General features: G+C 50.7%; 1 protein-coding gene across 1 annotated transcript in view; it reads right to left on the bottom strand.

The window, feature by feature from the left end:
- Positions 329–14,661, bottom strand: part of SUPT6H (SPT6 homolog, histone chaperone) — a 30,563-nt gene continuing 16,230 nt past the window's right edge. The window contains exons 20-37 of the mRNA XM_005693260.3: positions 14,073–14,149; positions 13,692–13,827; positions 13,266–13,403; positions 13,020–13,187; positions 12,293–12,420; positions 10,960–11,167; positions 10,035–10,182; positions 9,452–9,594; positions 8,397–8,537; positions 6,490–6,685; positions 5,854–6,092; positions 4,808–4,921; positions 4,510–4,634; positions 2,746–2,858; positions 2,247–2,324; positions 1,990–2,156; positions 1,348–1,535; positions 329–1,099 (exon numbers count right to left, since the gene is read on the bottom strand). Coding sequence (XP_005693317.1) covers positions 913–1,099; positions 1,348–1,535; positions 1,990–2,156; positions 2,247–2,324; positions 2,746–2,858; positions 4,510–4,634; positions 4,808–4,921; positions 5,854–6,092; positions 6,490–6,685; positions 8,397–8,537; positions 9,452–9,594; positions 10,035–10,182; positions 10,960–11,167; positions 12,293–12,420; positions 13,020–13,187; positions 13,266–13,403; positions 13,692–13,827; positions 14,073–14,149 — 2,694 coding nt within the window. The 3' untranslated portion in view covers positions 329–912. The remainder of the gene's footprint in view (positions 1,100–1,347; positions 1,536–1,989; positions 2,157–2,246; positions 2,325–2,745; positions 2,859–4,509; positions 4,635–4,807; positions 4,922–5,853; positions 6,093–6,489; positions 6,686–8,396; positions 8,538–9,451; positions 9,595–10,034; positions 10,183–10,959; positions 11,168–12,292; positions 12,421–13,019; positions 13,188–13,265; positions 13,404–13,691; positions 13,828–14,072; positions 14,150–14,661) is intronic.

Here is a 14,661-nt window from a genome sequence, read left to right as displayed (position 1 = left end):
AAGGTAATGGATGGGGTGCCCTTGTGTGAGCAGCAAGAGCTGTGCAAACATTCAGATGAGGTCCGGACTGACCCATCACACCTTTTATCTCAGTCCTCACAGCTGCCGTGCTGGGGCAGGTATGCTCCTCTCTGTTACAGACAAGAAAGCTTGCTCAAGGTCACAGCGCTGTGACCCTAGGCGGTCTGATGCAGAAGCCACCTGCTCCTCTGTGAGTCACCGCCTCTCTGAAGGCCTGGGGTCAGGGGAGCCTGCAGAGCTCCTAACATGGCTTTGAAAGCTCCCCATCAAGAGCAGGAGACTTGGGAGAGAAAGGCTTTGTCAGGTGCTCTGTAGAAACACTGTTTATTCAAATGACAGGCAGGAAGCGGCGGCAGCAAGGGGTGAGGGCAGCCAGGTGGGGGCCGGGCAGGTCAGCAATGCTCCCCTACATCCCTCGTCATCCTGCTTTGACGGCCACCCTGCTGTTGGCACCAGGGTGGAAGTACTCGCCCTCCTGTCCCAAACTGAATAAATAGCATCCCTCTCCCCATGAGCACGGGGGAGACTCGCGTGCTGAACTTGGCCCCTCCGCAGCCCAGAGTCAGGGGAGGGCAGAAGCTCAAAATGGCTTGTAGGGAGCAGAGTACAAAACTCTACTCTCACCTTCTTCTTCCTCCCTGCCACACGCTGCTCCCAGCCTGGTCCCAGGACAGGCGGTCAGTGAGGGCCTGGAGGGGAGGATTGTTGCCTAGCGCACACTGAGCTCAAGTTCACAAGGCCATCCAGCCTGTCGCCCATCCAGGCTGACCACCAAAGAGAACGTCAATTCACGCCACTTTATGGACAGAAAAGGAGGGGCAGGGAGTGAGGCAGTGGGCATCCAGGTCTCTCCCAGCCTCAGAGGTAACCAGAGTCCTAGGAGCAGGTGCCCTACCGGTCCATCTCGTCCAGGAGTGGGGTGGCATCGCCAGCAATAGACATGGGGGTGCTTTCGATCATAGGGCTGGGGGAGGGCCGAGGGGTCAGCCGCTGCTTCTGTTTCCGCCGCTCCGCCTCCTTCTCCTGCAGCCACTGTTCTGCCATCTTGCCCCAGTCGATGGCTGCATGGCTGTTGGACCTGGAGGGAGAACCAGGGTGTGTGATACAAGGACTTGACTTGGCCTGCGGCTCGCCAGAAGAAAGGCCACCCCGCAGTCCCTGGGAGCCTCCATTCTCGCAGAGATGGATCTCGCACCTATGGACAGCAGCGTTTTTCTGGCTCCTCCCAGAGCCCAGTCCTCCGGGGGACACCACCTGGCTTACGGCTGTCAGGAGATCCCGAGCACCCACCTCGACTAACGGCCTGTCTACTGTCCGTGTACTCACTTTGGCTGCTGCTGCCGTTGCCGGGAGCTGGAGGAGGGCTGGGGCTGGGCCTGGGCAGACTGTGGGGTGGTGCTGGCCTGCAGCTGGTGGTACTGTGGCGTGGTGATGGGTTGGCTGGGCGTTGTGTAGGAGTAGCTGGGGGTCATTAGTGGTGTGGCCACTGGCTGCTGGGCTGGTGTTGGGAATACCTGGAGAAGGGTGACAGTTGAGTTTAGGCTGGGCTTTGTGCTTATTTGCTCTTCTGGTAAATTTTGGGCAAGCTGAAAATCTGGGCTCTACACAAAGCCTTCCAGCTGACCCTCTCCTGAGCAGGGTGTGATTCTGAGCAGCGGAGGCAGGCCAACAGCAGGGCCCACCACTTGACCACTCGAGTCTAGAGGCTTGAGGGTTCGGGTTCCAAAGATCCCAAAAGACTCCATGGAATGGTCAGAACTTCTCTTACTCCCCTTCCCTTGAGTCGGCCCGAGAACAAGGAACATCTGTTGGAGACAGCTCCTAATGCTGCGGCAGGCCCACCTGCTGCGGAGGCCCTCGTGGTGGGCCCTGCTGAGCCCAGTCTACAGACACAGGCTGGTGAAGGATGACCGTCCCCTTTCACCCTTCCCCACCCTCTGCAGGGCTTTTCCTCCCCAGGCCACGTACGTGGTAAGCGCTGCTGCCCCCTCCACTGCCGCCGTAGCCATACTGGCTGGAGGCCCACTGCGCTGGGGTGGCATTAGGGTTCTGGCCCTGGCCGGTCACAGCAGCAATGGCGTTGAACATCTGCGAGGTCATGTTCTGGGGCAGGGCGTTCACAGCCCGCGTCAGATCTGTAAGCACGAGAAGTGGAGATGGGCACGTTAGGGGACAGCCCTTCCAGCTCCAACCCCCTCACCCCAGGCCTGGCGTGAGCTCCTTACCTGCAAGGTTGATGTTGGCTGGGGTGGCATTGATAGAAGCAGGTGTTCGGGTCCTGCTGCTGCTACTGGGGGTGATGCCTACAGGAAATGGCCCGAGTGAGAAGTCTCTCCAGAAACCTCCTTCCAGTTTTACAACTTAGGGAGCTGGGAGAGGTACTGAGGTGGGTGGAAAGAAGGGCAGCTGGGGGAATTCCTCGGCAGTCCAGTGGTTGGAACTCTGCCTTTTCACTGCTGAGAGCCTGGGTTCAATCTCTGATCAGGGAACTAAGATACCATAGCTGCACAGTGTAGCCAAATAAATACAGAAGTTTAAAAAACAAAGGGGGGGGGGAAAGCTGTATAGGCAAACAGGATGGAGGGCCTTCCTGATGTTAGGAGGAGGGAGTTGGACTACAGCGGCAGCCTAGGCCTCACCTTCTGCCATAGTTAGTGTCTGTCTCCACTCAGCGCTCAGCTGTCCCTCAACTACACTCTGGAAGTCACAGAGAGCACAGCTCACCTGGCACAGGATCCTGATAGTGGTCCTTAAACCATCTGAAAAGGCCGTTCACAGTGGGAAAGACTTGGCCCCGGTACCGGAATCCTTCTGGAGTCACAGTTACGTATTCTATCCTGGGATTTTGGAAGGAAATATGCATCAGACCCCACTTGTGGCCAGCTGCGAGCGGGTGGCCAGAGCAGATCTCCACCATGTGAAGTAGCCACACTGGGTGCTAGGGGGAGGAGAAATAAAAGAGCCAGTCCCTGGCCCTGGAAAAGGAGGCTGCACTCTGGCGAGGTGAGGAGGCACAGAGAAGCCCAGACAAGGCCTGGAGTCAGCAGCCCCAGGTGTGCTCTCTACAGGCCGCCAGAAGGCTCGCTGGGGGCCGGGTCACCACCCGGGGCTGCCATGTGATGGCACTGCACAGCCGGCGAGGAGGGTACAGACATCAGTGTTGGGGTGGGCGGGCCTCCCCGGGCAGCAAAGCACAGTGCTCCATGAGGCAAATCCGAAGTGCCTCTTGAAGGTGGCTGGTCTGTCCTCATTTAACACCTTGCCAGAGCAGAGAGTAGGTAAGAGGCTCTGGGTTCAGATCCAGTTCCAGTTTCGGCTCTGCCAACTCACCACCTATATGGTCTTGTAACAAGTTACTTTTGTACCAAGTTACTGAAGTGAATCTCAGCCTCATTTGTGAAGAGAGGATAACACTTAAATCTACAGTGTTTAACCTATGAGCAATAAACAAGACAGAGTGTGTAAGGCACTCATCACAATATTGAAAATGGACTGTGTTCAATAAAGCACAGCTGTCAATAGCCAATGCTAAGTATGTCAATGTTCTCACTCAGATGAAGATGAAACCTGCTTCTTGCACCATAAGGAATCTGTGCCCCCTTTCCATGGGAAGCTATCACATGGCCTCTGGCCCTGGTTAAAGTCCTCTGTTCAACGGCTCTTCATGGAACAGTTTCCAACCCCCATGTGGCCCTGGCTGCCATCTTCCAGAAGCACGCTGGTGAATCAGAAACAAGCACGATATTCCAGAAGTGCCCACGATGCTGCAGGGTCCAGAGCTGCTTGTCCTCTGAGCACCTCCTAATGGAGCCCACTCTGGGCACCATGTGCACGCGCATGGTCCAGGACCAAGAGCAGAGAGGCACAGACTGAGGCCAAGATGGCTGCAGGACGCAGGAGTGCAGAAGGCAAGTCTGGCCATCAGTCTGGGTAACAGATACAACAGAGGAGGTTGAGGGAGACAGGACTTGGTCTGTCAGTGTGAGTGCTGGAGGGACGCAGATACCGGAATACCGAGGGAGGCCAGCCTGGCTGTCACACACAGAAGGGAGTAGAGCAGGCTGGTGACTGAAAGAAGAGATGCTCTCCAGACCTACCCCACCTTCAGCACACGCTCACCACAGTAGCAGGGAGCCACTGCTAAGGCTAAAGGCCCTGGTGAGGGTGAAGTGGAGGACAGAGCAGCGTGCTAGCCCCCATCTCTGCCAATCAGGTGGAGAGAGTGTCTAGTGGTTTCCATCACTCCCTGGGAGGCAGAAGAGGTGAAGGGACCTCCTTTTTCACCCAATTGATTAAAGTGCCTTTCTTACCAGTCTTTGCCTTTTGCCTCTAAATCATCACCCTCTGTCCCCACCTCCAACCTCCACCTCCACTCGAAACAGGTAAGAGGGGAAAGGTAGTCAAGCGGAACCAGAGAGAGTACTGTTCGGGGCCTGCGAGCCTATCTGTGGACCCCAGCGGCAGCACCTTCTCAGCACCAGTGCTCACCTGGGTTTACCCCGGGGCTGGTATCCCAGTAGGAACTTGCCGGGCAGTTCCTTGCAGGCACAGATGAAATAGGGAATGAAGGTGGGCTTCTCCTTCTTAGTTTTGATGAGCAGCTCCTCTAATTTCTGGGGGTAGAATGAGGGGGAGAGGTTGGGATAGCAACATGCTTGGTACACAATGTCTGGCCTCACACACCATGTACACCTCCTTCACCAGCGCAGCATCCCCTACACTGAAGGGAAACCAGACATCCTTAAGTGACTGGGAGGGGTCATCCCTCGAAGGGCCCTGGGCTCACCTTACGGTCCCCACCGCTGCAGTCCTGATAATACTTGTGGTTTAGAAGGTCCCGGGCAAAGGATGCCATAGGCTGAACATAGCGGGCAACAATCTCATCCAAGTCTTCAAACTCCTGTGGGAAGAAGGTGAAGGCCCTGAGTGTCACGTTCTGAACTGAGATCCAGCCTTTCAAGTCCACTTGGAAGAGAACCCACGGAGGGGAGGAATTCCCCCAGCCCTCCTGCTGTAGCCTCATTCTGCTGCAAAGTCCCTTCAACTTACCCATCTGTGTGAGTTGGGTCTAATGTTATTAGTTTACAAGACACAAAATCCCTTACATTTAAAAAATTTATTTGGCTGCATTGGGTCTTTGTGATTGAGGCACGAGTGTGCCTGCTCAGTAGCTGCTGTGGGCAGGTTTAGTTGCTCTGAGGCATGCAGGATCTTAATTCTTCAACCAGGGACTGAAATCACACCCCTGCGTTGTAAGGCAGATTCTTAACCGCTGGACCACCAGTGAAGTGAAGCGAAAGTCTCTCAGTCGTGTTTGACTCTCTGTGACCACATGGACTATACAGTCCATGGAGTTCTCCAGGGAGAATACTGGAGTGGGTAGTTGTTCCCTTCTCCAGGGGATCTTCCCAACCCAGGTCTCCAGCATTGTAGGCGGATTTTTTACCTGCTGAGCCACCAGGGAAGTCCACAAAAGCCTTTAAATCGTAACTTTAGTTCTCCCCTAGTGCTTGCGAACAGTAAGGGCCTTCATAAAATCTCTCTCCACTGAACTGAGAAATCTGGCCTGTGTCTGCTTGAGGACACAGCACTCGCATGTGCATTTTCTCCTCTGCCTCCAGTGGTTCTCTAGTCTATTTTAGAATTCAGAAGACAGAAAAAGAAACACGACATACACAAAACTGCTGCCAAATTACTCATCTCATAAGGGCCCTGGGTTTTGCTGTCCTGAGTGGCTAGGACACATACAATGCACACAGGTGACTACCATGGAAGGGGCTCGCTTCTGGAAGCAGGATGGGGATGCTAGAGTGTGCAGGGGCTGCCTCTCACCTCACTGTTGATCCACAGGGTGGCTCCCAGGCTGAAGGCATTTTCCTTGCCTTCTTCCCGCACATCCACGTGCTGGTAGATGCCGTCGCTGACCTTCCAGGTCACTGTCAGGTGATTCTCGCCCTTGCTGCTCGGTCGGATGATCACGTCACCCTGGTCCATGGTTTCCATCATTTTTTCTGCTTGCTTAAAATTTATATTATGGAAGGATGGGTGTGCAATCACTCGCTTGATATACGCTGAAGAGGGCAGGAAAGAATCATTGGTCAGCTGACGGGATGGGGAGCCAGCCCAATGAGACAAGCCATGGCTAAATTTCTGATCCACTACTAAATTCGGAGACTTTCACCCTCTCTGGGCTTGGACTCTCGGATGTGACGGATGTGTTAACCTGGGCTCCTAGGGTGCTGGGAGAATGAAACTTTAGGAGTCCCAGTGCATTAGCAAAGAAAATGTGACCCAAGAAGACCCCAGCGCCCAGCTCGGCCTATGTCTCCCTTTCCTGCTGCCTCCGGGCCTCAGCCCCTCAGAGCTGAGCACTCAGTCCCACGGGGAGGCCGAGCAGTCAGCACATGCGTCCTGGGCAGGGAGGGCTGCCAGGACTCGGGGTGCACAGGCATGGTTGGGAGCACTCACTGGTCCGCTGCTGCTTCCGCTTCATGTCCTCCTCCTGCTTGTGGTCTGCTGCTTCGGCGTCAAAGTCATAGTAGGTGTCCTTGGGCAGCTTCCACTCGTTGCTCCTGTCCATGAGGTCCGAGGTGCGGCAGGTCAGGTCCGCACTGAACTTCTCGATGTCAATCTTCATGATGCGGCAGTGGACAGTCATCCCCACCTGGACCCACAGGGCGTGTGAGCCGGGAGGGGCGGAGACAGTGTAGCCTGACGCCCGAGCCCGACGCCTGCTCCACACGTGAGGTGGCAGTGGACAGTCATCCCCACCTAGACCCACAGGGCATGTGAGCCGGGAGGGGCGGAGACGGCCTAGCCCGGTGCCCTGCTCCACACGTGAGGCGGCAGTGGACAGTCATCCCCACCTAGACCCACAGGGCATGTGAGCCGGGAGGGGCGGAGACGGCCTAGCCTGGTGCCCTGCTCCACACGTGAGGACAGCAGAGTCCAGGCAGAAAGGTGGACACACTGTCCACAGCCAGCCGGCTACTGAGCGTCAGGAGAGCAGGAGTTCCGGGCTGAGTTTGGTCTGCAGACTACTTGTGCCAAGTACTGATGCCTCCTGCTCTAGACAGAAACACCAACTGGAGTCTCCTGGGATCTGTCACTGGCACTATTCTCTTTCCCCATAAAGTTGCCCACTGTTCCTAGGGTGTGAGCCAAGTCTGGGTGCCCTTTTTGGAGGAAGAGCAAAGTAACAGTTTTTCTGTACCTTCCCCCTGATTTGAGCCCTTCTGTTTAAAGAGTGACAAAACCCACTCAATTTGCACAGCTCTCCTGGAAACTGCCCTAGCTCCATTTACAGGTATACCTCGGAGACATTCCAAGTTCAGTTCCAGACCACCACAATAAAGCAAACATCATAATAAAGTGAGTCACTAGTATTTTTTAGTTTCCTAGAACATATAAGAGTTATGGACACACTATAGTCTATTAAATGTGCAACACTTTTTTTTAAACACTGTTATGTTTTTTAAAAATATCTTAATTAAAATTTCTTTTATTGATTAAAAAAAGGCAAACCATCACCTGAGTCTTTAGCGAGCCCAAATCTTTTTGCAACACTAACATCATAGATTACTGATCACACATCAGCCTGACAAATATAATTAAAAAGTGTGAAATATTGTGAGAACTGGCACAAATAAATGTAACACAGAGACGTGAAGTGATCAAATGCTGTTGGAAAAAAATGGTACTAACATATTTGCTCAATGCAGGGTTACTACCAACTTTAAATTTGTTTAAAAAAAAAAAAATTACGGTATCTGTGAAGGGCAATAAAACGAGGGATGCCTGCGTTAGGAATGTCTTTCCCCAGCCTTCCTAAGTCCATGGTTCTCAGGGGTTCACAACACTTAGAATCAGAGATTTGGCAGATCTGGTACCACTAGCAGATGTCACTAACAGGATGATCCTGGAAAAGGCACTCAAACTTCTCTGAAACCCTTTTCCACTGGACTAGCAGATTTGAGACAACATATATAAATGTCAAAGGCTGGAATCCAGTGTGTGCATAATAAATGGCAGCTCTGACAAGAGAAACTAGAACAGAAAGGGAGCTCAGCCTTTCTGGTTCACAGCATGGAATGCCAAGCCTTGCTTCCTGCCCGCCAGACTAAACCATGGCTTCCCACGGAGGAAGGGCTGGAAACTTGATGAAATCTCACAAAGGCAGTGAACAAAAACTGTTCCTCATTTGGGTAGATGCTTCTCACCCTGACTTCACTCAACTGGTTATAAATCCTCCTGAAATGTTCCCCACCAGGAGCCCCTGGGAACAGAGCCTAACGCCTGGTGGGCACAGCCCAAAGCCAGCCTGATTTGGGCCGCTGAAAACTGCGCCAGATGCCTTAGTCCTGTCATTCACCTACCTTCACTCGTTCCTCTGGCCGCTTTACCACTTTGTCACTGAGGAATTTGGTGGGGATGAAGCCAGTGACACCATTGTCTAGCCGTGTTTTGACACCGATGGCCTGGCCTGGGCATGAACCGCTGTCAAAGTGGTTCCAGACCTAAAGATGGCATCAGGAGAAGAGCTTGATCATTAAGATTCTGGAGACCACACAGTCAGGAAAAAGCTGGCAGGAATGCTGTAATTCATCTTACCACTGACACTGGCATCACCATGTGAGAACATGAGGACTCAGCCACCCAGCAACACAGAATTTGAATATCCCCTAGGTTCCCTGATGCATAACTCATGTTTAGCACCACTGGCCAGCAGATCAATCTTTTATGTTAATTTACTGTAAACGTCCCTCCAGCTTCAACTGAAACCCCTCCCTCTCATTCTGTCCTGACCTTGTGAGCTTAAGAAATATCTGTTTGTCACCTCAGACAATGCACTTCAGTGAACCAGCACATCATGGCTCTTTTACATCCTTGACAAATCTCACCAGTTTCTTTTACTGGGTAAAGTTGAGAAACGGTCTGTTTTACTATCTGCCTAAGTAACATGTGAAGATACAGAAAAAGCTTCAGGATGGCTTTTATGAGTTCTAACCATGAAAAAAGCAGATGTCATCGAGAAGACTGTGGGAAAAACTAAGATGTGTGTGGAGGATGAAAACACTGAAGGGAGTCTACAGATACCTTCTAACTAGCACAGGGACACCGTGCCCACCCTGTATGTAAAAAACGCATACATTTCCTCATGTCTGTAACTGGTTGAGCAAGACCCTCAGAGAATGGGAAATAAGGATTAAGGGCTGAGTGAAAGCAGAATAAGAGCACATAGATCATTTCTGACTAGCAGCACATGGAGGGACTTAAGTTAGGCCTGTGTCCGTTCCAGATCTCTTCCCCTTTTTGTGTATTGCCATGGTAAAGTGTCACCTAAACCACTCCCATTCTCGACGCCTTTCTAGAGCGCTGAGATCACGCAATCACAAACATCCAGGGACCATAACAACACTGTAGCACATACCTCACTTAGTTCCGGGAAATTGTCTTGCTGACAGAAAGGGCACTGCCACAGCCCCGTCTCATCGTTGCGGATTGCCTGGTCATAACTTTCGCCCTGTGGACGCCTATGGGCGATGCCGGTGACGTTGCAAATAATGAGCTTTCCTGCAGGAAGGGGAAAGGAGGAGAAGGAAGGGAAGAGAACGGGGGCAGGCTGAGAGAACTGGAGAGGTGACTCCTCCCCACCAACTGTTTAGTGACAGAACATCTATCCTAGAGCATCTCCCCTGATTTCCTTCACACCCTCGAAAAGGGAGATCTTCCCTTCATTTGATGACAGGAAAATGAATGAAGCCACAAGACTGACCCCATGACCACCTCACAAAAGCAGGTTAAAAAGCACGATTTGACCTTGCAACTCGAATTTGACTTCCAGCTTAGGACTCTATAATCTTCTTAAAAGCTTCCCTGGTCTTTCCCACTCACAGTACAAACTGGCCTTATTCTGTTGGAATTATAGTCTGACTTGAACATACACAGTAAACACTATCCCACCAATCCCTTTGTATCCTCCTCCAACTAAAGAAAATAGACCCAGGATTTACCAATGTAGAAGGTCTCCGGTGTCTCTTTGGTTAACATATTGAAGATTTCCTCTGTGTTGGGAGAGCGGTAGGCTGTCCGGAGGTCCTTATACCGACAGCTCAGCTCCGCTCGGATGTCGTACAGCGTGATGTGTTTGTCACCATAGCCCTGGGGAAGAAGCCCCCATTAAGAGTCTTGCAACTGCTCCCCAACCTGAGCCACCAGGGGTTTCAACGAAAGGAGTAGCCAGTTGGCTCCTGTCAGGGTTTCTTTCCCCCAACATGTACTAAATCAGCTTTTCAAACTATTCCTTAGCCATGGAACACTGATATACAATAAAAATGCTTCATGGGGACCTCCCTGGTGGTCCAGGGGTTAAGAATGTGCCTGCCAACATGGGGGACACAGGTTCGATTCCTGGTCTGGGAACATTCCACATGCTGCAGGGCAACTAAGCCCTTGTACCACAACTACTGAGCCTGGAGGCCCTAGAGCCTGTGCTCCGCAACAAAAGAAGCCACCACAGTGAGAAGCCTGTGCACCAGCACTAGAGTGGCCCCCACTTGCCACAACTCGTCCCAACTCAAGAAAGCCTGAGCACAGCAATGAAGACCCAAAGCGCAGCCAAAAAAACCCCTCATGGAATCACAATGTGTGAAACAAATGCAAAACCACACAGTTGGAAAGGAGGAAAGATGTCCCAGAAGGAAACTACCACCCCCCACTCCCAGCTCCCCCCAAAACATGCCCCCACCATGACTACTGCAGTCTCTGAGACGCCCTTGGCTCCGTAATAAGCAGACTGAAAACTTCCTTGAGTAAACCCAGTACTGCATGGGGAGGGAGAGGATCAAGTCTCTTACACTAATGGTATTGGGGCTTCTCTGAGGATGCGCTTCCTGAGTCTCTTCTCATCTAGGCCAGGCCTTCCACTCTGTCACCCACCTGCCTCTCCAGTTCTTCTGCAAAGGCATCAAGGTCTAGGTCCTTGAGTCGCTCTGGGTTTTCCAAGATTTCTTCAAGGGCTCCCGCAGGGTTGGCATCCTCAGCTGATTCATCATATTCCAGAGCATCCACCGCCATCTTCCTGGCCCACTCATAAGTCTCAGGGTGAACTCGGGAACCATCAAGGACTTCAATATATGAGTCAGTGCTAAAGGAGAGGCAGAAGAGGAGCAGGATATATAACAAAAAGCTTCTAGTAACAACCCAGATGTCCACCAATGGGGAACTGGTTAAATAAATTAGGGCACCTCCATACAATGGAATACTATACATCCATTACAAAGAATGAGGCAGATCTGTGTGTGCTGACATGAAAGATGGCCACGATATATTGATAACGTGAAAAATGCACTGCAAAACACTATGAACCGTATGATCCCATTTTTGTAGTAAATGGGTAGTTAGTAAATGCATAGCAAAAATAAAATTTAGAAAAGTTGTAGTATACATCAACTTGTTATGGCAGTTATCTCTGGGGGGTGGGATTATGGGGGACTTCCACTTTCTGCATAATATTTCTGTATGTTATTGAATTTTATATGATGAAATTATATATAAAAGTATTATAAATAAAACAAGAAGGGGGAAGACGACCTTTGAGAATTTGCTGACAGCTACTTTCCCCCATAAAGCCTTCCCAGGCTGGTCTTGCCCGTGCACTCACATGGACCTATGTTATTCGTGGAGTGTTACAGCAAAGCTGGGTGGAAAATGAAGTTTTAGAACTTGAAGCCTATTTCCCCACTGATTTCCATTACTGAATGAGGAGCTATGTGCCCGTGGAAAAGATCCTCCAAAGACTGAGTTGATAACTTCTGGAGAGGAAGAGGTCAATAGTGAAGTCCAAAGTCCAGGTGAATAGAGAACTTTCTCTCAATAACATTATCTCAGAACATACCAAATCTCTCTCCCCCTTTCTTATCTCCTCAGACCCCCACACTCCTCTTCCAATGCCCCAACTATTCCCACCCTTATTGAGCCACAAAAAATCACAACAACAGAACAAGTTTGTGTTTACCGAACCAAGTCTTATGTTTTCTGTCCTCAATTGATAAACTAAGTTGGTTCTTTTGATGTTTCCCTCACAGAAAAGCTTCACATAATTGAACTGATCTTTTCCATAGGTCAGAGGCTCTTGACTAAATAAAGACTCTTGGCTTTAAAACGTTTCCTAATTTAAATAGCCTGTGGCCCTTTGACAGCCCTAATCCCCGAACCCCCAAAGCAAAGCCCAAGAGAACTCCTCTTGGCCCACCCAGGCAGAGGGCATCACCTGTCCCCCAGGGAGGCAGTGTCAATCTTGAGGAAGCCAGCGCAATTCATGAAGACTTTGGGACCCATGTGGCACATGGTGACCAGCTGAGTCCGGCTCTCGAGCCTGGTGTTGTTCTGTTTCAGAATCTGGAAGAGAAGCCTGGAGTGAGCAGGAGCAGAAGATAGGTCCCACCTCCTGGCCTGTTTCCAGGTCTCGGGAAACCTTCCACAATGGGAAGCTGTCCCAGCACCCCAATAGCTAACTGAACACTGAGCTCAACATATTGCTACTAAAAAAATCATTTTAAAGAACTACACTGTGCTGAGCAAAGACAATGCACAGCTTCAAAGTTGATGTAAAATATGCACTCAAGTACCCATCCCACATTAAGAAAAAAATTACCACAAATACTCTTGAAGGTTGCTACATGTCCCTCTCTGTATTGAAATCCTTTGTTTCCTCTGGGGGAAAAAACCCACTATCCTGAGATCGTGTCTAGCATACTCTCGCCTTCCTCTAAATCATGGCTTAGGCTATCTTTTCCACGAGCCACCAGAATGCGGTAGTGATGACCAGGACTGTGGCCACCTAGGCTGAAGTCTGGCCCTGACTCTCACTAGCTGGATGACTCTAGGTGAGCGCCTTTACCTCTCTGACCTTGCCCTTTTTGTCAAACCATGCTGGGAAAGTAAACGTGCAATGAAATAAGAACTTTCCTTTTTTTCCTGATTCAACCCAATCCTACCTTCAGGAGATGGGTCCCTTTTCGAGGTCCTAGGCCACAAACATACTGAATCAAGGCCTGGCTGTAGGGGTGGGCAATGGCACGGTTGACATCAACTCCAACCTCATTGACTCGGTTGATGAATTCACAGTACAGGGCGCTGAGCAGCTCTTCTTTCACCACATGCTCCTGCCAACACACAGTAGGCAGGGATAAGGTTACTGTGCCACTCTGCCCACCTGGGCCTACTTGTCAAACCCTACTCACCTGCAACGGGTGAAACTTGAGGCACAGGATGTCTTCATCCGAGCTGCACACCTGGGCAAACTCAATCAGAGGGTCCTGGATACGTCGGGCCAGGGAGACGGCCTGTCTCAGCACAGGAGGGTAATCCCGGAACTCTGCCTAAGGTCAGATGAGGGTCAGCAGGGCCACAAAGTCCCCTTGGCTCTAACAGTCAGAGGAAATCCAAATCGCCTGGCTTGATGTCATGTTCTCTTCTCTAGGACCATTTTTCCTGGGACCAATTTAATCTCTGGGGCTCCCAAGCTGAACTATGACTGGCATGATGGGAGATTTTCTGCACAGGTAAGAGAAAAGGTGCAATCCTGCGCCCCTGACAATCTTTGCCTCCTTATCTCCCTGGGGATAGCTCTCGCCTGTGTGAAGCCTAAGCGTGGGCTCCTGCCTTACCTCTGATTTCTTGCTGTTCATATAGAGGATGGCCAACTCGTTGTCAATCAGCTCCACCCCAATAGAGGACAGCTGCTGACCCTGGTCCAGCTCATGCACGATGCGCTTCACATCCTCAATCAACATCTGGGCATCCCTGGAGGAAGGAGGGGTGGTGTTCAGGGATATTTCTGGATAGTTTCTCAGGGATGAACCATCTCAGGGCTGGGAGCAGGGAGGAGAGAGCTTTGAAGACAAAGGGGTACAATATTCCACGGATACCCTCTCGAAGTAGGGGTATCATGTGTTATCAAGGATCTTCACAGGCACAGAACAGATTCAACAATAAAGGATGAGTGGCTTTAGCCAGGCCTGGCCCAATCACCTGGTGCCCCACCCTACCTGTTCTCTCCTGCAACTGTCACCACGTGAGGCTTTTTGTTCAAAAGGAATTTCTTCAGAGTTTCAATGTCTTGAGCCTGAGTGAAAGAAAATTGGAGCTAAACGGCTCTGAGGACAGGGGAGATCTCTAACGCTTTTCTCTCTGTATAAGTAGCTTGAGACCTTACAAGACCAGAGAACGATGATGTGTCATGCGTTGTCTAACTGGAACACACAACAATGTGACTAGGAGCTCTAGTCGGAAATTAAACATCTGTTAACCTTTCCTACGATTACTGTATATCTGGCTTACACGTGAGCTGTGGTTAACGTACTCAGGTCTTTCTTTGAACACGAACCACTGCCTGGCAGTCAAGACTTCTGATCTCCACTTTAAGTTTTTTTTTCTTTTTTAAAAGAGTTGTTTGCTGAAAATTATGTTTTAGAATGGAACTCTTGTCAATAAAATGGAAAGATACTGTTATGTTTAAGAAAAAATCAGAAGGATACACACGAGATGGATTTAAATTTTTCCTTCCATGGAAGAAACACAAATGCTGAAAGCAGGGAAAAGGTTGGCTTAATGCCTCAGTGGCTTTCAGCTCCTGGA

This window comes from Capra hircus, chromosome 19 (genome assembly GCF_001704415.2).
Source record: "Capra hircus breed San Clemente chromosome 19, ASM170441v1, whole genome shotgun sequence".
Classification (NCBI taxonomy): domain Eukaryota; kingdom Metazoa; phylum Chordata; class Mammalia; order Artiodactyla; family Bovidae; genus Capra; species Capra hircus.
This window is presented reverse-complemented; position numbering and strand designations above follow the sequence as displayed.